Source organism: Tenrec ecaudatus, chromosome 12 (assembly GCF_050624435.1).
Source record: "Tenrec ecaudatus isolate mTenEca1 chromosome 12, mTenEca1.hap1, whole genome shotgun sequence".
NCBI lineage: Eukaryota > Metazoa > Chordata > Mammalia > Afrosoricida > Tenrecidae > Tenrec > Tenrec ecaudatus.
Window position 1 is genome coordinate 110,492,391 of NC_134541.1, and position 21,022 is coordinate 110,513,412.

The 21,022-nt window shown below is 62.6% G+C and overlaps 1 protein-coding gene across 1 annotated transcript; it reads left to right on the forward strand.

The window, feature by feature from the left end:
• The first annotated feature begins 1,873 nt into the window (after positions 1–1,873).
• CASKIN1 (CASK interacting protein 1) lies at positions 1,874–20,962 on the forward strand. Its single transcript, XM_075564455.1, has 20 exons — positions 1,874–1,967; positions 7,080–7,131; positions 7,207–7,304; positions 7,661–7,806; positions 7,903–7,998; positions 8,146–8,276; positions 10,331–10,439; positions 10,977–11,085; positions 11,173–11,267; positions 11,379–11,496; positions 13,637–13,738; positions 13,846–13,934; positions 14,009–14,093; positions 14,177–14,253; positions 15,006–15,116; positions 15,203–15,304; positions 16,167–16,305; positions 16,401–18,413; positions 18,833–19,247; positions 19,726–20,962. The coding sequence occupies exons 1-20, from the start codon at positions 1,874–1,876 to the stop codon at positions 19,820–19,822; spliced, it is 4,278 nt and encodes a 1,425-aa protein (XP_075420570.1). The 3' UTR covers positions 19,823–20,962.
• Positions 20,963–21,022: the final 60 nt, after the last annotated feature.

Here is a 21,022-nt window from a genome sequence, read left to right on the forward strand (position 1 = left end):
TTTGGATTCTTTCTTGATCTGGTTAGGGTTTCGGGTGTGCCCGGGGTCAACGATGCAGCAGCCCTGGCAGTGAGACCCCAGGCTATGGCCATATGGGCGCAGCTGCCAGCTTGGAGCATTTACTGGATGCTACTGCTGCCTGCCTCGTGGACAGCATCCCAACAAGTCCTCGTGAGAAAGAGGAGGAGGAACCGCTCCTGGCCCCGTTGTCCAGGTGAGGAAGCCTAGATCCAGAAAAGCAAACCGTCGCTCGTTGTCACAGAGTCAGAACTGGGACAAGCTCAGAGGCTGTAAGACCTCAGCAAAGCCGTTGCTCTGAGCCTCTGTCTGTAAAATGGGCGCAGGAACCCAGCCACAAAGAAACCGCCACTATAAAGCGTGGGGGGAAGGCCCTTGCATTTGGCGCTTCCTCCCAGAATCCCGTAACAGTGAGTTAAGCCCGGCCTCTCCTGGGGAGAAGGATGGGCAGTCTGTTCCCATAGTAATCCAGTCTATGGGGCCATGCTACTCTGTCCTGCAGGGTCCTTCCCAGTTGGAGCCGGCTCCACAGCAGTAAGGTGGGTTTCCAGACGTTTGCATTTGAAGAACAATCCAGGCTGGATGCCAGCACCCCACCGCAGACCCCACTGGGAGACCCCACTATGCCTGACCAGTGGACCCCTCGCCTTGCTGGGTCCCATTTCCCTCTCCCCCACCTCCCTCCTCTTGGACCTGCCTGATGCTTGGAGCTCCAGGGGAGGGGCCCTGAGGTGTGTGGCCCCGCACTGAATTCTCCTACTAACCTTGTCCAGCTGGGGTTTAGCTACTCTGCAAGGGAGGAAACAGGCTGAGCTCAGGCTCATTCCCCACCGGGCTTAGTCCTGCAAGGCTGCCAAGACCAGGGGAGGGCCTGGGCTGGTCCACAGTGGGGTGGGCTGCAGGTCAGGAGGGTGACCCCCAAGTCTGGGAAGGTCCTCATGTCTGCCAGGGCCTGTCCGGCTGGGGCTGCAGGTGGGTGGGTGGCTGCTGAGCAGACTTGGCCAGGCTGGACCCTAATCCATGCTGGAGGTGGAAAGTTGAACCTCAATTGGTTTGGGAATAGGGGTTGGACCCCGCTGGGTCTTGCTTGGATTGGCGTTGAGGAAGGGGGCTTGGGCCTGACTTGGTGCTGGGGTGGGGGTTGTGGTCCGTTTGGTTTAGAAATGGGGCTGTGTCCTGCCCGGGTGGCTGCTGGGGGCGCTGTGCGCGGGATTGGGGGCGCTGGGCCCTGCATTGTTTGTGCGGAGGCGCAGAGGGGCACAGGGTGCGGCTTCCCCGACACAGAATACATTACTGGGAGATTCCTCTTCACACCTCCCACGGGAACCTCGGGCCAGAAAAGTCTGACAGCCCCAGGCGGGACTCTGGGTGGCAGGTGCCGGGTCCCCGCCCGCCCGGAGTCCCTCCTCCCCCCACCCCCCACCGGGGCCCGCAGCCTCTGCAGCCTCGCCCAGCGCAGCCTCGCGCCGCCGCCGCCGCCGCCGCCGCCTGGTCTGGGCTCCAGCCGCCCCGCGCCCGGCGGTGGTGGCCGCGGCGGACCCGGTGCGCAGAGGCGGCGGGCGCGCACGTGGGGAGGGGGCCTGGGCGCGCGGCGGGCGCGGGCGCGCGGAGGTCAGTGGCCCGAGCGCGGGACCCCGGCGTCCCGGAGGCGGCGCCGCGCCCCCGCCCGCACCCGTCGCGCCGTCGCCCGCGCGGGCCGCCCCCCGCCCGTGACGCGCGCCCGCGCCCGCGCCCGCGGAGGACGCCAGGGGCGGCGGGAGGCGGAGGCGGAGGATGCGGCTGGGGCCGCGGGGCCGCCGCCGCCGCTGACCGCGCCGAGCGCCCAGCCACCGCGTCGCTGCGGCCGGGCGGCGCCATGGGGAAGGAGCAGGAGCTGGTCCAGGCGGTGAAGGCGGAGGACGTGGGCACCGCGCAACGGCTGCTGCAGAGGCCGCGGCCCGGCAAGGCCAGTGAGTGCGGGGCGCGGGGCGCGGGGCGCGGACGGGGCGCGGCGCGGCCGGGAGGAGGGCGGCGCCCGGCCGGGCGACACGCGCCCCCTCCCTCTGCGGGCTGCGGGCCGCCAGTGGGAATGCTCGGCCGGGGCCCCCCACCCTGGCGAAAGAGGGATCCCGTGCGGCGAGGGGCGCCCTCGGGTGACAGCCCCTCAGGCCCCTCCCCCGGGCGTTTAATAACACGCTTTGCATGGGGGGGGGGGGCAGGACCATGCTGGGGGTGTGGCTGCCGAGGCATGGCGGGCCAGGGGCCATTTGCAGAGGGGGAGGGAGGCCGAGGCCAAGGTCGCCCAGTGCGGGCAGAGGAGCTACCGGCAGGGGCAACTGGGGGGTCCAGGGCACGGCTACGCGCGCCCACCGCTCTGGCCGGCCTGGCAGCCCCCGGCCTCTGCGGTGCCCCTGCCTGCCGGGAAGGGGCAGTGAGGGGGAGGGGAGCCCCTGACCGGCTGGGATGGAGTGTGCGCCGTGGGGGCCCCAGGGAAGGGCGCGGGAGCTTGGCGTCTTGATCCCGGTGCTCATCTTGACTCAGCCAGCGTTCCCCCGGGGCCCGAGATGGATGGACTGACGGACGGACGGATGGGCGTGTGGACGGCGTGTGTGCGGCTGCGCACATAAGACCGTGTCAGGGCACCTGTGCCGAGGGGCAGTGCCCTGCAGAGCGCACGTGGGGTCTGGGGGACCCCTCCCGTGCCTACTTCTTGGACTGTGTGTAAACCAGGCCCCTCCCCACCATCCAGGTGGATGCTGCTGAGAATTAGGACTGGCTCTTGCCAGCTGTTGGGGAGAGAGGTCCTTGAGCCACAGAAGGAGCTGTCAGGAGTCCCCAGCTTGGCCAGCTCTGGCTCAGGCAACTCTGGCTGGCCTTGCCTTCCCCAAGGCCATTTCGGGGCTTGAAAGGGAGGCGGATCTCTGAAGAGGCAGCTGGAAGTGTTGACAACGGGTTCTGAAGGTGAAAGGCAGGTAAAGGGTACCACCCTAGCGGTTGCATAGCGGGCAGGGGGTGGGGGGGTTGTTGTAGAGGGGCATGCCTCTGACTCTAGGGCCTCAGTCTTCTCATCTGTGACATGGGGCAGTAGTGACCGCTGCAGCACAGGTGAAGCAGTTCTGTGAGAGAGGACACCTGAGGTGCAGCCCTTGTAAAGTGCAGGCTCTGCTGGATCCATGGGTGGGCTCAGGATGTGGGGCCTGCTGTGGGGTTTCTCCCTCCCATGCTGGGTCACCGAGGGTCCCTTGCCAATGATAGCCAAGACTTTGCGTTTCCCAACCTCGACCTCAACCTGCCCCTCTGCCCTGCCCTGCCTCCTGGCCCCTAGGGCCGAAGAGCCACCTGCCCAGGTCCCCAGATCCAACCTCTCTGACTCACAGGGGCCTGCATCATAAAGCAGACCAAGAAACCCTCCCTGAATTCCCATGGTTACCATGGCAACACTGGCCTGCTTTGGAGTAAGATGTATTTTGATTCTGCAAACTACAGCTGGAGTTTGGGCCTCGGGTTGAGGGGTGGTGGTGGCCAGCAGTGCCCTCCAGTCCTCCCCTGGTGCCAGGGGTGTGGCTGAGATGCCGGAGGGGGGGGCCTCTTCCCTTGCCTGGCACTTTCCCTCCGCCTCCCGCCCCTCTCGCCCTGGGGTACCCTGCAGGCCCCGTCATCCTCCTGGAAGGTTGCCTCCACTCAGACACACACTCACACACACTTATCTCTGTGCCCTGGGGAAGAAAGCTGCTCTGAGCAGGAGACTGGGAAGTGCTGGCATTCCACTCAGGACAGGGACCCTGCCCCTGTGCCCTGGGACTTACCAGGGTCAAGCTGCATGCCTCCAGTGGGCCATCTTCCTTGATCTACTCATTTGCACATCCGACCCCAATTTCCTGGCCTGAGGAGCAGTAGGAGGCCACAGGACTCAGCCACTCACCCAGGGGACCAGGACCCCATTCCTGGAGGGGCAGGCGGGGCCCTGTGAGGGAGGCTTGTGAGCCACTCCTGGACTTGGGAGAGGATCTCAGCTGAGGGAGAGGGACTGGGCCTGTTACTGGGGGACTCTGCAGCCTGGAGTAGGGGCCCACCAGGACAGAGGGGGAGCCCCAGGAGCATCGGGGATGGCACAGGTATGCGAATTGCTAAGCCTTTGCCATCCTACCAGAGTTGATTCCTGCCTTTAGAGGGGCTTCCAGTCTGTTGTGTTTTGGGGAGCAGATTGTCCCATGCGTCTCCTTGCAGCGGCTGGTGAGTTCTAATGGCCAGCCTGTCTTTTAGCTGAGCCCTTCACCACAGCACCACCAGCACCTGAGCCTGTAGGGGAGCAGAAGGGTGAGGCTTAGGGACCTTACGGAAGGGAAAAGGGGCTCCCCAGAGGGGCATTTGTGGGATCTCCATCTTCTTGGTTGGTCACTTCCTGAGCCAGGCCACCAGCCCCTCTGACATGCCAGCCCCTCACTGGGGAGTCTGCAGGTGTGCCAGAGGAGTGGGAAACTTGGTGTTGGGTTTGGCTGGGCACACCTGGCTTGCCAGCTGCCTGGGAAGCCTGACTATGTGTATGTGTGTGTGTGGGTAGCGGGGAAACGGGGGTCCCCGACCTGGAACGCTTACGGGGGCATGCTGAGAAAGAACTGGCTATATTGGAGTTAAGACGCGTGGGGGGACAGAAAAACATGAGAGTTGGCAGAATGTTCCAGAGAACATCTTGAGCAAAAACCAAATGCTCTGCCACCGAGTAGATTCAGACTCATAGCGACCCAACAAGGCAGGGTAGAACAAGCAGAGTCTCCTCTTTCTCCCAAGTAGCGGCTGATGGGTTCGAACTGCTGCCCTTGCAACTGGAAGCCAGTGTGTAACCCACAATGCCACCAGGGCTTCTTGCTCAGAGGCAAGGCCTGACCAGAGGTGGGGGGAGCACGACTGAGGGGGGGGGTTGAGTGGGCAATGGCTCAAATGGGTACGGAATCCTTTGCTTAGAAAATTTCGAGATTTTCAAGATGGTGGCCGCAGTGTATTCAGTCCGGCGTGGGGACCCTCTGAGCAGCTACGTAGCGTGCACACCTGAGAAGCAGGTCCGAGCAGCTGAACAGAGTACCTGGGACAAAGTGGCAGGTCAGCTAGCAATTTATCGAGTGCCTCCTACCTGCCAACCGTGTTGTCAAGCACCGAGGCCAGGGCCGTGGACAGAACAGCTCTAAAGCGCTGTCCTCCCAAAGCTGACCCTTTGTGATGACAGACACCAGACCTAGAACCAACCCCCCGGCTGCCAAGCCCAGTCAGATTCCTCGTGGCCTCCAGGACAGAGGAGCACTGCCCGGAAGATCTTCACGGAAGCAGACGGCCACCCCTGGGGGACGGGGGGCTCCCACTGCCGACCTTGGATTAGCAGCCAAGGGATTACATGCCGAGCTCCCTCGGAATGGCTGGTGGTTTCAAACTGCTGACCTTGTGGTTAGTGATGAGTAGCCCAAACTGCACCGCGAGGGTTCCTCTTAGCAAGGGACACCAGGACAGTGTGTGCTAGGGCAGGTGAGGGGCCAGGGGCAGGAGGGGGCGGGGTGCTGTTGTTAGACATTGAACCAAGACCAGATGATGGGGAGACAGGGAGTGTGTGCTGAAGGGGGTAGGACCTCCCCATGCACCCCTACGTCGCACCTGCCATGGCCCTGTGGCCCACGCGGCCGAGTGGCTGGCGCAGGTTGGAGTGTCCTGTGAGGAAGAGGTGGTGGCGGAGCCAGGCAGGGGGTGGGGGGTCAGACAGGGTGCAGCACATGTGTCAGTGTGCGAGGGGGCGGGGTCTAGGGCAATGGCAGGTGAGCGAAGGTGTGACCTTTTGGGGGTCTTGAAGTCACAGCCAGCAGGGTTTGCTGCTGAAGCAGACTGACCGACCACGCGGCCACCAGCCAGGACTGACTCCAGGGCTTTGGCCCAGTGACCTGGACCGAGGGGTGGCGCCAACAAAGGTGTCTGAGTTGTGGAGGGCAGGTGGGGGTGAGGGCACTAGGCACATTTCTTGCTGCTGGCTGGGAAGCCTTCCCTCCCTCCACTCCTGCGGAAGAAACCCCTCGCCGCCGGCTGCCTCGCTGGCTCCGGGTGGGGGTGGGATTCCTGTGCATCTAAGATTAGTAGCGGCCAATTATCGGGCCCTGACTTCCTGTCATGCCGGCTAATGCGCACTCCTGAGCGAGGCCGCCCTGCCTGTCCCCACCTCCACCCGTGCTGCCTGGAGCTTAGGGAGGAGGCCGGGGCTTGGGGGGCTGGGATTCGAACCGAACTGTAGCATTAGCGTCCTGGGGTGCTGGGGGAGCCAGTCCTATGTCCAGGGGACCTGGAGCTCTGGCTCTCAGTGGCAACACTCTTAGCTGCCCCTGCCCTTGAGTCCTCTCCCCCACCCCCCACCCCCGGCTGGTCCTGGACAAAGGGGCTTCTGTCCCCACTGGCCCCCTCCCTCACGGAGTGCCTGACCCACAAATGGTTATGTAACCATGGCTAGGCAGGCAGGGGCTTGGCCAGAGGCCGGCTGGACCAGAGTCCATGGGGAGTGGGGTGTGTGTGTTGGGGGGGTTCCCCTCCTCTGGCAGGCAGCTGGTAGAGGACAGGATAGGGGGCCAGGAGAGATTTAGGGGTAAGAGGGAAGGTGCTAGGCTTTCCATATGGACAAGGGAGTCTCACATCTGCTCCCTTGGGCCCCAGGCACCCCTCCAAGAGCCCCTTCTGACTTGGGCAGGGTGGGCTGGTTTGTACTGGCCTGTAGATGTCACACCCCCTCAGTGAGACCCTATTCCCAGTGGGCCTCGCAGCCCTACTCCCTTAGCCCCCCCACCCCCGGCCATCTGAGAGACAGATTGGTCAGCTCTCTTCTACCACCACTGCAGGGCACTCACCAACAGGTGGATGTGTCGGTGGTGTGCCCAGCCCTGCCTCCTGTCCACAGGTGGGGAGCCTCTGGGGCCCAGCATCACGACCCTGTTGAGCTGGCAGTGCCCTGGGAAGCCGGGGCCCACAGAGCACAAGGCATGAGGAGGGCGGGAGGGTCTGTGCCAGAGGCCGTCCGGGCTAGGCACAACCTGCCCCATGTGCCCCCCCCCCACCCCTAGAACTCCTGGGTTCAACCAAGAAGATCAATGTCAACTTCCAGGACCCAGACGGGTGAGTGTCCCCCCCTGGGCCTGGGGACTGGGCACGTGTGCCCCGCCCTCCCCTCACAGGTATCTGCACCTCTAGCTTCTCAGCCCTGCACCATGCCGCCCTGAACGGCAACGTCGAGCTTATCTCCTTGCTGCTGGAGGCCCAGGCAGCAGTGGACATCAGGGACAACAAAGGTGGGCAGCGTGGGGGTTGGGCTGGGGGTGGCAGGGTCAGGTGATCCAGGGCCTGAGTCCAGTCTGGGGTCCTGTGGTCTGGAGCAGGGGTTCAGGTTAGGGCTGGGTGTGTGGACCACAGCCTGCATGCTCTGGGGCCTAGGGTCCAGGTGAGGGTGGTCTGGATGGCCCGGCACCCAGGTCAGAGGTGGAGGTCCCCTGTAGGTTTGGATAGTCAAGCTCCACGCTTGCAGATCAGGGATGGTGGCCCCAGAGCCATGAGTCCCCTTCTGCATCTAAGCAGGTCCTCTTGGGATTAGCGGAGTGAGGATAGGTTCAGGGTCAGCAGTCAGCCTCACCATGCCCACTGCCTGCAGGCATGCGGCCCCTGCACTATGCGGCCTGGCAGGGCCGAAAGGAGCCCATGAAGCTGGTGCTGAAGGCGGGCTCGGCAGTCAACATCCCATCCGATGAGGGTCACATCCCCCTGCACCTGGCTGCCCAGCATGGGCACTATGATGTGGTGAGGGCTTGGTTGCAGGGGGCGGACAGCTGGGTGGGGAGGCTGGCGTGGCGTTCGGGCGATGGGCTCTGACCGGGGACGGCTGGGCCCCCGCAGTCGGAGATGCTGCTGCAGCATCAGTCCAACCCCTGCACTGTGGACAACTCGGGGAAGACGCCCCTGGACCTGGCCTGCGAGTTCGGCCGTGTTGGGGTAAGCCTCCCTGGGATGGGGGGCAGGGGCTAGCTCAGTTCCCCAGCCCCCAGTCCATTCGCTCTGTCCTCCTGGCCTGTGGCAGGGGCACGATCCCTGAGATCCAAGCCTCACTCCCGGGCCCTCCATCCTGCCTACCCCTTCAAGGTGGTCCAGCTGCTCCTGAGTAGCAATATGTGTACAGCGCTGCTGGAACCCCGGCCGGGGGACACCACGGACCCCAATGGCACCAGTCCCCTGCACCTGGCAGCCAAGAACGGCCACATCGACATCATCAGGTACAGCTCTGTGGGGTGGGGATCCAGCCTTGAGAGCTTAGGGCTTGGGGGCTATCCTGGGCTGAGGGGTTCCTGGGCTTCGGGGTGGAAGACAGGGCAGCCGGGGAGCTATGACAAAGCGAAGGGGCTGGGGGTGGGGCAGGGTGCTGCCTGGGAGCTGGTCTTGTACACATATGAAGGGGCTTCAAAAAGTTCAGGGGAAACCCCAAAAACTCAAATGGAAAAAAATTACTAGAACTAATTGAAAAATTTGGCAACCTGTCAAAGTAGAAGACCAACAAACAAAAATCAATTGGCTTCTTGTATATTAAAGGAGAATACTCCAGAGAGGGAATTAAAAGAGCAATATCACTTATGATAACCACCCTAAAAATAAAGTACTTAGGGACCAGATAAACAAAGCAAAACGTTGTACAAAGTTCTGCAAGAAACCCAAAGATATTTACGTAAATGGAAAAGTGTCCTGCGTCCGTGGATAGAAAGACTAGATATAGTGAAAATGTCAATATCATTGAGTGTCCTCCATAAATTCAATGTTATTCCGATCTCAGTCCCAGCACAATTCTTGAAAGAAACGGACTGGGACAAGAGCCTAGATGGAGGTCTACCACACGATGTCTGGGACCTTCCAAAAGTAAGATATTGATGTACCTTAAATGGTTTCATCCAAAGTGAAAAATGGAGCATTTACAAGATTAGGGAAAAGAACATTTGCCCACTATCTATCGGATAAAGGGCTAGTTTCAGACACATATAGGACACTACACTACCTTAGTAAGAAAAACACAACCTGATCAGAAACATGGGCACAAGACATAAATGAATTAGTAAACGAACAAAAGCTGACATCCAGGCAGCAAGAGTTAGGAAGACATGCTCGAGCTCATAAGCTATAAGAAAATACAAATGAACACAATGATGAGATGCCACCTCACGCCAGCCGGCACTCCTGGTGCCCTCCACGCCGCCCCCCCCCCAAAAAAAACCCAAGCCAAACAAAAATAATAAACACGGAATTACAGAATTGTAGTCACTACGGAAAACAGTATGGCGCTTCCTTAGACAAGTCCGAATGCATCAAGCTCCTGCCGAGCGAAACACAAGCAGAGATGTACACCGGCATAGTTCCCGCGGCAATGTCTATGACAGCCAAAGCACCAGTCAACAACCCCGTCTGTGGAGGACCAGACGAAGCAACAACTCCGTGGAAGATGACGCGTCCTTAAGAAACAACGACGAGCCCGTCGAACGCCTCGTGACGTCGTCGACAAGCTGGAAGATGTTATGCTCAGCAGAGCTCGTCAATCCCGCAAAGATACATGCTTTATGACCCCATGATTATAAAGGAACTAGGTTTTCCCACCAAAGGAAAAGACTTCTAAGACTCTGGTGAGGCCAGGAGTGAGGGGAGACGGGGAGGGATAAGGGCGGGTGGGAAAAGAACCAGGAAAAAAAGGATGCCATGCAGGGGGCTGTCCCTGGGATACTGTCCCTGTTTGAAGGCCTGGGCTGGCCGTACAGCTATGCAGCCTACGTTCTTCTCCGTAAGCATTGCATTCCATAAGCAAAAGGAGGAAAATCATGATAAAAAACAAAACGGTTTTAATTTAAAATCCTTACAAAACACCCCAGGCTCCCTACCCATGATATCAGACCTAAACGCTGGCCTGCATGGTTATCCAAGGAGGAAGTCCAGTGGAAAGTGCAGTTCTTGTGTGATACGCGAGCTAGTTCCAAACCAACCAACAGAAGCCACAGAAAAGTCCAATGCCTTTTAATTCCATTTGTCCGTGAACTTTTTGGAGCCCCCCCACCCCCCACCCCTGGTGCCGGGTGACCCTGAGGAAGGCAGGCCACTTCTCTGAGCTTCAGTGTTGCTACCCACAAAGTGGGCATCACTTTGATCAGACAAACAGCAGCTGAGGGTGTGGGCTGGGCTCTCTGACCCTTTAGGGTCTCCAGGGAGTCTAAAGAGGACAGGCCCCCAGTCCTCAGGGAATTGGGGCCTGCCTGCCTGGTGGCCTCCTGCCCGCTCAGCCCCCTGCCCTCCACAGACTCCTCCTCCAAGCCGGTATTGACATAAACCGGCAGACCAAGTCGGGCACAGCGCTGCATGAGGCTGCACTCTGCGGCAAGACGGAAGTTGTCCGACTGCTCCTTGACGTAAGTGGGGGGGCCATGAGGCTGGGGCCTCGGCAGAGGGTTTGGATCAGACTATGGCATAGGGGCTGGAAGGGACTAGAGCAGGACGTGGTAAGATTCGGTCACGGAATGGGGACTGAGCTGAGGGTGCTAGCCTCAGGCCATGGCATGGCGACTGGGGAGTTGGGGGTACTGGGTGCTAAGATAGGCTTGGGGTATCAGGGCGAGAGGGGCTAAGATTAGGCTTTGGCAAGGGGCTGGGGGCCAAGGTGAGGGGAGTGGTCCCAGGATAGGCCATGGCATGGGGGGCATAGGTGTTAATACAGGGTTCCTAGGATCAGGTGATGTGAGGACCCTGAAGGCTGAGACAGAGGGTGCGAGGCTCAGGCCACAGTGTGGGAGCCATGGGACTGAGACAAGGGTGTGAGGATCCGGCTATATTACGGAGACTGACATGAGAGGCCCTAGGACCAGGCCATGGCATGGGGGCTTGGACAGGGCAGAGGCCTGCCAGGCACCAGAGGCGGTGGGCTGTCTAACAGCCCCTGCCCTGTGCAGAGCGGGATCAACGCCCAGGTGCGGAACACCTACAGCCAGACGGCCCTGGACATCGTGCACCAGTTCACCACATCGCAGGCCAGCAAGGAGATCAAGCAGCTGCTGCGAGGTGGGCCCGGGGGAGGGGCCAAGGGGCCCGGCGGAGGGCCTGGGCGAGCCAGCCGCAGGACTGGGGCTCGGCCTCCTGTGTCCCCAGAGGCCTCAGCGGCCCTGCAGGTGCGAGCGACCAAGGATTACTGCAACAACTACGACCTGACCAGCCTGACCGTGAAGGCCGGGGACATCATCACGGTGAGGGGCGGGGCGGGGCGGCCAGCTGGGCGGTGTGCTGCAGAGAAGGTAGGCCCAGGTCACCCCATCTGGCAGCATCCCCAAGCTGACCACCACACCCCATGTGGTCAGGTCCTAGAGCAGCACCCGGATGGCCGGTGGAAAGGCTGTGTCCATGACAACCGGACGGGCAACGACCGCATCGGCTACTTCCCGTCCTCCCTGGGAGAGGCCATCGTCAAGAGAGCAGGTGAGTGGTGCCCGGATGTGGAGGAAATGGTGGGGGTCTGTCAGGGGGCCAGAGAGATGCTTGTATATGATATCTGTTCATGCGTCTGTGTGTGCATGTGTCTGTGTGCTTACATGCCTTGGTGTGCCTGTGTTCACACAGCTGTGTCTGTGTATTCACACATCTGTCTCTTCACATGTCGCTGTATACACATATCTGTGGGTTCACGTAGTTGTGTGTGCTTTTGTGCTCATATGTCTATGTGCACATGCGTGTGTGCGTGCTTGCTTCTCTTTGTGTACATGGCCCTATGTGTATGCTTGTGTGTTCATGCATCCATCCAGGCATTTATGCACCTGTGGGTATGCACATCTGTGTATACATGCATCTGTGTGCCTACACGTGTCTGTGCATGTGTGTTCATGCGGTCAGTGTACACACTGCTATGTACATGTGCCTGTGTGTGCACATGCCTGTCCATGTATGCATCTGTGTGTGATGTGTGTCCACCAGTCTCCGGGCATCTGTGTGGACACACGGAGCCTGGGGCTAGTTTGGATTCAGTTCCAGCTCGCCGCAGTAAGGCAGTGATCGCCAGAAGGACCCGCGTGCACGTTTTGTTTTCCGAGTGCTTAGAAACGCTGGGCTGACATGAGGCTGCAGCCGAAGAAGGTGCCCTCGCGTTGGCATATGAAGGACAGAGCAGGCCCTGCCCTGCCGGGCAGCATGCTCACAATTTCAGCTTTGAGCCTGTGTGGCAGCCCCTTGTCCATCGCAAGGGGCGGGGGGGCTCTTCTCAGCCAAGCAGGCTGCCTTTCTCCAGAGACTGGTCTTTTTTGATACCAGATCCAAAGCACATGAGACCACGTCTCACCCTCCTCCCTTCCAAGGAGCAGCTGGCTGTTCTTGCTCCAAGATAGATCTGTTTGTCCTTCTGGTGCCCATGGTACTTCCAGCATCCTTCCTCAACACCAGGAGCTCGGAGGCGCCAAGTCTCTGGTTTCCCTGAGTCACACTCAGCTTTCATTGAAAATAGCCCGGCTTGGTCAGCCTCAGCTTGGTCCTCCAAGTCACATCTTTGCCCTTTGAGCACGCCTCAGAGGTCTGTGCAGCAGAGCTGCCCAGTGCGGGATGGAAAGGCTTGCCGTGTTCCGAGGATCACTACCACGGGGCCCAGAGGCATGAAGTGGGCACGGGCTTTGGAGAAAATGTCGCCAGTAGTCTTGCTCAGGACGGGGTGGTCCCAGAGCCTCCACTGGCCACACGCAGAGCAGCGGCCGAGCGCAAGCCCACACGAGCTGCACCCGCGACCTCTAACGTTGATCAAGAGCCCAGGGAGGATTCCCATGGAGCCCACACAGACCTCCTCTCTCCTCACATGCTAACTGCACCCCAGCCCCCCGCCCCCCGACTTCGCCGCCGGGTTGGAGGAATGCATAGCCATGGTGATGGGGTTATTCAGAATGTGACAGGTTATAAGCCAGGATCCCTCCATCAGTCAGGATAGCCGCTTGACAGCCACACCCACAGGGAGGCCTTCTCTGGCCTCTGCCCGGATCCTCAAGATCCACCAAGAAGTGCCCAGGGGCGGCCCACGGGGCAGCAGGCCTCCTTCCGAAGGCCTCTGCTCTCTTGCTGCAGGCACCAGGAGCTGTGGAAGCTCACCTTGCTGCCTCCTGCTGCGCTCTTGGTTCTCCCTCTGCTGCTGTTCGTCTCTTGTCGCGTCTTTCTCTGTCTCCTGAGTCTAGGAGATTCTCAGCACAGGGACCCTAGGGCCAAGATGTATTCGGCCCCCATCTCCTTTTTGTGCTAGTGAATTCTGCCCGCCCCCCCCCCCATCTATTTCTGGACTGACTCATTGTAAGCCTGGCCCCATGGGAAAATCAACCAATCCTCTCATTAGAGGTCCACACACCTCATTTGTCCCCACACCTTGTTTGTACAGTGACCAAGCTGTCCAATCCCCTTGATGGGCCTCAGGGACCGGATTTGCCTAGTCCCACCCAGTCATCTGGTGGGAGTTACAAGACCACGGGGAGAATGGCCAACTATCTGGAAGCCTGTGTTCGTGTGTATTTGGGCATTGGGTGGCTGACCTAGAGCGTACATGTGGCCCCCTTGCTGCCCCAGCCGGTCTCAGGGGACCTGTGCTGGCCAGCAGGTTCCCGAGGAGGCTCTGAGCCAAGCCCACCCCCAGGAGGCGGTTCATCGGGGCCCTCTGCACCTCCGGAGGACATCTGGGTGCTGAGGAAGCCGTTTGCAGGTAGCCGGGGACCCCTAGGGCTAACTGGGGTCTTCCCACAAGGCACCCTTGGGGCTGGGTGACCCCCTTATCACCCTGTGTGGCCTGACACGCCCTCCTGCTGGCAGGTGGGGAACGCAGTGGCAGCTTGAGCGGTGTGGCTGGTGGCCGGGGAAGCGGGGGCCACGCCCTGCACGCTGGCTCAGAAGGGGTCAAGGTAGGTGGAGTGGGGTGGTCACTGGGGTGGCTGAGCCCAGAGTAGCTTGAGCGAGTGGCTTTTCTGGGTTGCAGCTCCTGGCCACGGTGCTCTCCCAGAAGTCTGTGTCTGAGTCCAGCCCTGGAGACAGCCCCGTCAAGCCTCTGGAAGGTTCCACAGGTAAGACCCAGGCTGCAGCTGCTGGCTTGGAGGGGTGGCGATCCCTGAGCAGCGTGCACCCCAACCGACACTCTGGTCCGCAGGTACTGCCCGGGCCCAGCCGCCGGCGGCTCATGTGGAGCAGCCGCCCAGGAAGCAAGACCTGGTCTCTGAGGGCAAGGTACTGGGCCAGGCCGGCCAACATGGCGGGCTTGGGCAGGGCAGGCACTTGGGACGGAGGCTGGCAGCTCCGCTCACTGTCTGTGTCCGTCTGTATGTGTTGTGTGTGCTCGTGCATGCGTGTGTAGGTGTTGTCTACCATGTGCTGCGTGTGAGCCCACGTGTGCACGGGAGGTGTGTGTGTCGAGTGAGCGTTTCAGGTGTGAAGGAAGCAGCAAGGTGTCTGTGTGCGCGGAGCAGAGTGACGGGGGCCGGCACAAGTGTGAGCGTGGGTGTGGAAGGGGTGTGCAGCCAGGCGTGTGGGTGTTGCTGGAGGCATGGACAGCTGGCTGTGGAGGAGGTGAGGGGTCCCTACCCGTGGGCACAAATCTCACTTTCCTGGAAGTGAGGGGAAGCCCTGAGCCACCCAGTCCCAGGCCCTTCCACAGCACGCCCTCAGCAGGGGGCCATGCTGTCCGTGCTCAGAGATGGTGGCAGGATCCCACCAGGACCTGCCGGGGCTCCCTGGTGCGGGGCCAGGGGACCGCCGGGGCCCGGTGACATAGACTGCAGCTGAAGTGTCCACGCTGAGGTGACGAAGGACAGCCCAGGGCTGGACAGCGCCCGAGGAAGGCAACTCCAGGACTGCTGATGGAGCCTGGTGCCCAGGGACCATGGATGGCCAGCCTGGCACTGCACTCGGAGGAGGCGGGCGCACGCACGCCCAGAGGGCAGGCGGCTGGGCCCTGCAGCAGGTGCCCTTGTCTCTTCCAGAGCGCTGAGGCGGTCAGCCAGTGGCTGGCCACGTTCCAGCTGCAGCTCTATGCACCCAACTTCATCAATGCCGGCTACGACCTGCCCACTGTCAGCCGTATGACTCCCGAGGTGAGCTGCCCTGGTGACCCCCTCCCCGTCGCCCCCGCCTCCCTGCACCAAGGCCCAGCCTCCTGCTGACGGCCCCTCCCGCCCAGGACCTCACGGCCATTGGTGTCACCAAGCCAGGCCACCGGAAGAAGATCACCGCGGAGATCAGCGGCCTGAGCATCCCTGACTGGCTGCCCGAGCAGAAGCCCGTAAGGCCCCCCGCCTCCCGGGATGGGCAGTCAGACGGCCTCAGTCTGTCTGTCCGCCTCTCACTGGAGCTGGCCTCCCTGGGGCAGGGGCCAGAGTCTTAGGGAAAGGGGGCCAGAAGTCAGGTGTGCATACCCCCCTGCTAAGCCTCAACCCCTGCACGTCACGGCTCTGACTGCGCAGGCCACACAGCGCTGGCCCGGGCCGACACACCTGGCGAGAGTGTGCCACCACCAGCTGGACTCAGGGCATGTTGGAGGGGTATCGGGACATGCTCTGGGTGGGAGCAAGTGCCCCGCCCCTCCTGTCAGTGGCTCAAGGGTTCTCTCAACCTCACAGAGGCTGACAGGGTGCCGAGTGTCCGTGGACCTTGTGTGGGGAGGGGGCCAGTGTTTCTGGGTGAAGTGCATTGTGGGTACTTGCACACTCGTGTGGCGTGGCTAGAGGTGCGTGTGTGAGCATGTGGACGGGAGACACAGAGGTGGTGTGAACGGGCTGTGCAGGGGTGTCGGTGCCCGGACATGCCTGAGTGTGCCGTGCATGTACTCCTATGTGTGCAGTGCGTGTGTCTGACGTGGCTATGAGTGTGTCTGCGTCTGTGACCTGTGGGTGAGTTTATTCAGGAAGCAGCTCCCGGGGTGTGGGCGTGGCAGCAGGGAGTGCTGCAAGTCCTCCCCCTGAGGGTGGGCATCTGAGAAGGGGCCTCCCCCTGCGTGGCATCCAGGCTGCACCCACTCCGGCTCCGATGCCAACACCCCCAGCCTGTCCGTCTGTCCATCTGTCTGTCTGTCCCGGACAGCTCCTGGGAGGCGGGCAGGGTGTGGGCGGCCGGCCCTGGCTGCCCTTCGTATCCCCTGTCCCCAGGCTAACCTGGCCGTGTGGCTGTCCATGATTGGCCTGGCCCAGTACTACAAGGTGCTGGTGGACAACGGCTATGAGAATATCGACTTCATCACCGATCTCACCTGGGAAGACCTGCAGGAGATCGGCATCACCAAGTTGGGTGAGGCTTCCCTGCCCCCCCCCCTGCGTACCCACCCAGCCCACCCTCACCACCCCAGGTCCCCACCTGACCGACCACACCACGTTGCCCAACAGGCCACCAGAAGAAACTGATGCTGGCGGTGAGGAAGCTAGCCGAGCTGCAGAAAGCAGAATACGCCAAGTATGAGGGGGGACCCCTGCGTCGGAAGGCACCCCAGTCCCTTGGGGTGCTGGCCGTAGAGTCGCCGCCCCCGCCGGAGCCCACGCCCGCTGAGTGTCAGTCCCCGAAGATGACAACCTTCCAGGACAGTGAGCTGAGTGGGGAGCTGCAGGCGGCCATGACCGGCCCAGCTGAGGGTGCTACTGCCACTGGGGCCCCTGACAAGCCGTATAACCAGCTGCCGCCCACCCCAAGGGGCAGCCTGCGGCAGGAGCCTAGCCTGGGTGGGCGGGTCCGGAACATGAGTGGCTCCCAGGAGCTGCTGGGTGATGGGCCCCCTGGGCCAGGCAGCCCCATGTCTCGGAGCCAGGAGTACCTGCTGGATGAGGGACCGGCCCCCAGCACCCCACCTAAGGAGGTCCGGCCTAGTCGCCACGGCCACAGTGTCAAGCGTGCCAGCGTGCCCCCGGTGCCTGGCAAGCCACGGCAGGTTCTCCCACCAGGTGCTGGTCATTTCACACCCCCCCAGACGCCCACCAAAGCCCGGCCAGGCTCCCCGCAAGCCCTGGGGAGTCCTCATGGTTCCACCCCAGCCACCGCCAAGGTGAAACCCACTCCGCAGCTCCTACCACCGGCAGAGCGTCCCATGTCACCCCGATCCCTGCCCCAGTCACCCACCCACCGTGGCTTCGCCTACGTGTTACCCCAGCCTGTGGAAGGGGATGCGGCGCCCACGGCCCCGGGGCCCGTGCCCAGGCTGTGCCTACCCCCTGAGGCAGAGGGTGAGCCAGGGCGGCCAAAGAAGCGTGCCCACAGCCTGAACCGCTACACTGCGTCTGACAGCGAGCCAGAGCGGGATGAGCTGCTGGTCCCAGGTGCGGCGGGGCCCTATGCCACTGTCCAGCGGCGTGTGGGCCGAAGCCATTCCGTGCGGGCACCCGCTGGCACTGACAAAAATGTTAACCGCAGCCAGTCCTTTGCTGTGCGGCCTCGCAAGAAGGGGCCCCCGCCACCCCCGCCCAAACGCTCCAGTTCTGCCATGGCCAGCGCCAACCTGGCTGACGAGCCCGGGCTGGACGCTGAGACCGAGGGGGCCGCGCCCGAGGACAGAGGGTTGGGAGTCCGAGCACAGCGCCGGCGGGCCAGCGACCTGGCCAGCAGCGTGGACACGGGCAGCGCGGGCAGCGTGAAGAGCATTGCGGCCATGTTAGAGCTGTCATCCATTGGAGGTGGGGGCCGGGCCGCCCGCAGGCCCCCCGAGGGCCACCCTACACCTCGCCCGGCCAGCCCCGACCCAGGCCGCGTGGCCACAGTGCTGGCCTCGGTGAAGCACAAGGAGGCCATCGGGCCCGACGGGGAGGTGGTCAACCGTCGTCGTACGCTCAGCGGTCCTGTCACTGGACTTTTGGCCACTGCCCGCCGGGGGTCTGGGGAGTCAGCTGATCCTCATGGGCCCTTTGGTGAGGATGGTGCTGCCCGGCAGCGGTCCCGAGGCCCAGCCAAGGGTGAGGGTGGCAGCGAGGGGCCCCCACTGGCCAGGGTAGAGGCCAGCGTGACTCTCAAGAGGCGGATCCGAGCCAAGCAGAATCAGCAGGAGAATGTTAAGTTCATCCTGACCGAGTCTGACACGGTCAAGCGCCGGCCCAAGGCCAAGGAGCGGGAGGCGGGCCTTGAGCCTCCCCCGCCACCCCTGTCTGTGTACCAGAATGGGACCACCACCCTGCGCAGGCGGCCTGTCTCAGAGCAGGGAGCAGCCCCTGAGCTGCCCCCACCGCCCCCACCTGCTGAGCCCCCACCAGCGGACCTGGGGCACCTGCCACCACTGCCCCTGCTGGACGGCGATGCTCGGAAGCTGGCCAAGCCTCCTGTCTCGCCCAAGCCCGTCCTGGCTCAGCCCATGGCCAAGATACAGGGCTCGCCCACACCAGGGTCCAAGAAGGTGCCACTCCCAGGTCCCAGCAGTCCAGGTAGGTTCAGGGAGTAGTGAGCAAGATGCCTGCCCTCCCCCAACATTTTTTCTGGGATTTGGGGGCATCCATTCACCTCTGGGACCACTGGGCCAGCTCAGAGCCTGGATAGGGCAGTCAGGGTCAGTCACCTGTGGCTGGAGAACAAGGGCAGGTACACTAGCGCCCAGGGAGGGCTGACCCTGTAGAATGGGGAGCTACCTTAGGGGGCGCCAAGAGAGTGCCACGTGATCATACAGCTCCAGGATGGGATGTGGGCGGAGGATCCTTAGTCTATCCTTAGTCCCCTGCGCTCCAGAAGCTGGGTGCAAGCGCTTATTTGCACGTGGAGGCGCGCCTCCTGGCGGTGCGCGAGGGTGGGGCAGCGGGAGCAACCGAGGGCCAGTCCATGCCCGGTGCCAGCGCCGTCCTCTCCGCAGAGGTGAAGCGCGCCCATGGGACGCCGCCGCCCGTGTCGCCCAAGCCGCCGCCCCCGCCCACGGCGCCCAAGCCGGCTAAGGCTGCGGCGGGACTGCCGTCAGGCAGCGCCAGCCCATCGCCCGCGCCCTCGCCGGCGCGCCAGCCGCCAGCCGCCCTCACCAAACTGGCTAGCACGCCGCCCCCGGTGGGCGCCAGGCCGCCATCCCCCGGCACCCCTGCGCTGCACGTGCCCGCCAAGCCTCCGCGCGCCGCCGCCGCCGCTGCCGCCGCCACTGGGGCGCCCTCCGCCGCGCCCGACGGCGCCTCGCCAGGGGACAGCGCCCAGCTGAAGCTGGAGGAGACCAGCGCCTGCCTAGCGGCCGCGCTGCAAGCCGTGGAAGAAAAGATTCGCCAGGAGGACGGCCAGGGCCCGCGGTAGGCGCGGCAGGGGCGGGGCTGGGCGGGGCCACCGCAGACCCCGCCCCCCGAGTCGTGTGGGGTGGGGCCACTCCAAGCCCCGCCCTCTGGGTGGCAGGGGTGGACGGTGGGCTGAAGCCTTGCTGGGGGGGCATCGAGGAAGGGGCGTGGCTGTGGCGCGGGGGGCGGGGTCATACCTGGATAGCACGTGGGGCTTGGGCCTTCTCAGTCACTGGTGCCCAGTGGCTGAGTGGACCTGGCGTTTATCAGGGAGTATGGCGTGGCACAGGCGTGCAAGGGAACTGGGCCAGGGCTGCAGGGGCATGGCCTCCTTTAACCCTTGCGAAGCGGTGTCCCCCTCCAAGCTGACCAGGCGCGATGGAGGGCGAGGCCGTGGGAGGGAACCAGCCAAGGGCGGGACTGGGTTAGAGGCAGGCGAGGGCAGAGTGGGCTACCTGGCCGCATTCCTGGCTCACCCCCATCACCCTGCCCCCAGCCCGTCTGCCACCGAGAAGAGCGCTGGCAGCATCCTGGACGACATCGGCAGTATGTTTGACGACCTGGCCGACCAGCTGGACGCCATGCTGGAGTGAAGGGCCACTGCCCACGAGGGGCCCGCGCCGCCCGGGCTCCGGCCCGCACACTGACCTTTACCTCAGGACGGGCACCTGGGCCAGGCGGCCACGGGCCAGAGCTGGGGACGGGCCTTCCCCCGCCCCCTGCACAAGCACAACTCCTGCCGTCTGCCCGGGGTTGGCCTCCCGCCGCTGTCCCCAGTGCAATCAATACCCGCTGGGCTGTCCCCCATGCCCAGGACAGGATGCTGCTGGAGCCCCCCAGCTGAGCAGCAGAGCACACTCCTACCGATCCGTCCAAGCCCCGGGCAGCCACTCCGGCGGAGCACAAACCGGGGCAGAGGGTCAAGATTGGGGCTCGTGGGCCCCCACCCCGCTGCACCTCCCACCCCAGGACATAAACTATGGAGAGTATTAATTTATTGGGAATGAGCTGAGGCAGATTCCCCCCCCCTACCCCCAGAGAAACACAAAGGTATAACTTTAACAAATATATATTTAAAGAAAGAAAATATTATTGATCTATAGAAAACCATTTAGCAGCGAGGAAGGACACTGTTAGAGGCCCGGCCCCTCGGTTGTCCTTCCCGCCGTCCAGGAGTGCCCAAGCCCCTGGCCCAGCAGCACAACCAGAGGCAGGGGGAGGGAGCACTGTGGGACCAGAAGGGGGGTCGGTGCTCTGCGGGGCCTCTGCCTCCCCGCTTCACTTCTCTGCATCGGAGGATGTGCCTTGCTCACTGACCGGCTGTGTCCTCTTTCCAGAACAGAGGGACCTGGGCGAGGCTCCCCTCCCCTCCTAGCAGGCGTGGCCGACTCGAGGGCGTGGCTGGGGTGTGCCTGGGCATGCGTGCGTGAGTGACCGAGGCGTGGCAGCAGAGGCGTGCATGCGGCTGCGTGTGGCGCGTGTGCGTGCGTGCCTGCTCCCAGAACCCCGAACCCACGCTGGCCTCCCAAGCAGCCAGCTCAATCCCCCCCACCCCCGACTCGAGTCCCGACGGCCGCTTTCTGCTCGTGGTCCGAGACAGTGTCGTGTGGTCCCCCCCAGTTTCTGTCCAGCCCCGCTACTCTCTTCCCCCTCAACCAAGTATGGACTGGTCTCTATTGTGTTTGCTGACCCAGATGTTGGTAACATTGACATTTCTTTAAAAAAAAAAAAAAACAACCCCCCCCCCCCACAAAAGCCGGCCAGCGATGGTGACACAGGACGATGGTGACACA

Coding starts and splice junctions, on each gene's coding strand:
- CASKIN1 (XM_075564455.1), top strand. CDS start 1,874: ATGGGGAAGGAGCAGGAGCTGGTCCAGGCGGTGAAGGCGGAGGACGTG. Junction 7,999..8,145: donor GCGAGTTCGGCCGTGTTGGG/GTAAGCCTCCCT, acceptor TACCCCTTCAAG/GTGGTCCAGCTGCTCCTGAG. Junction 15,117..15,202: donor TCAGCCGTATGACTCCCGAG/GTGAGCTGCCCT, acceptor CCTCCCGCCCAG/GACCTCACGGCCATTGGTGT.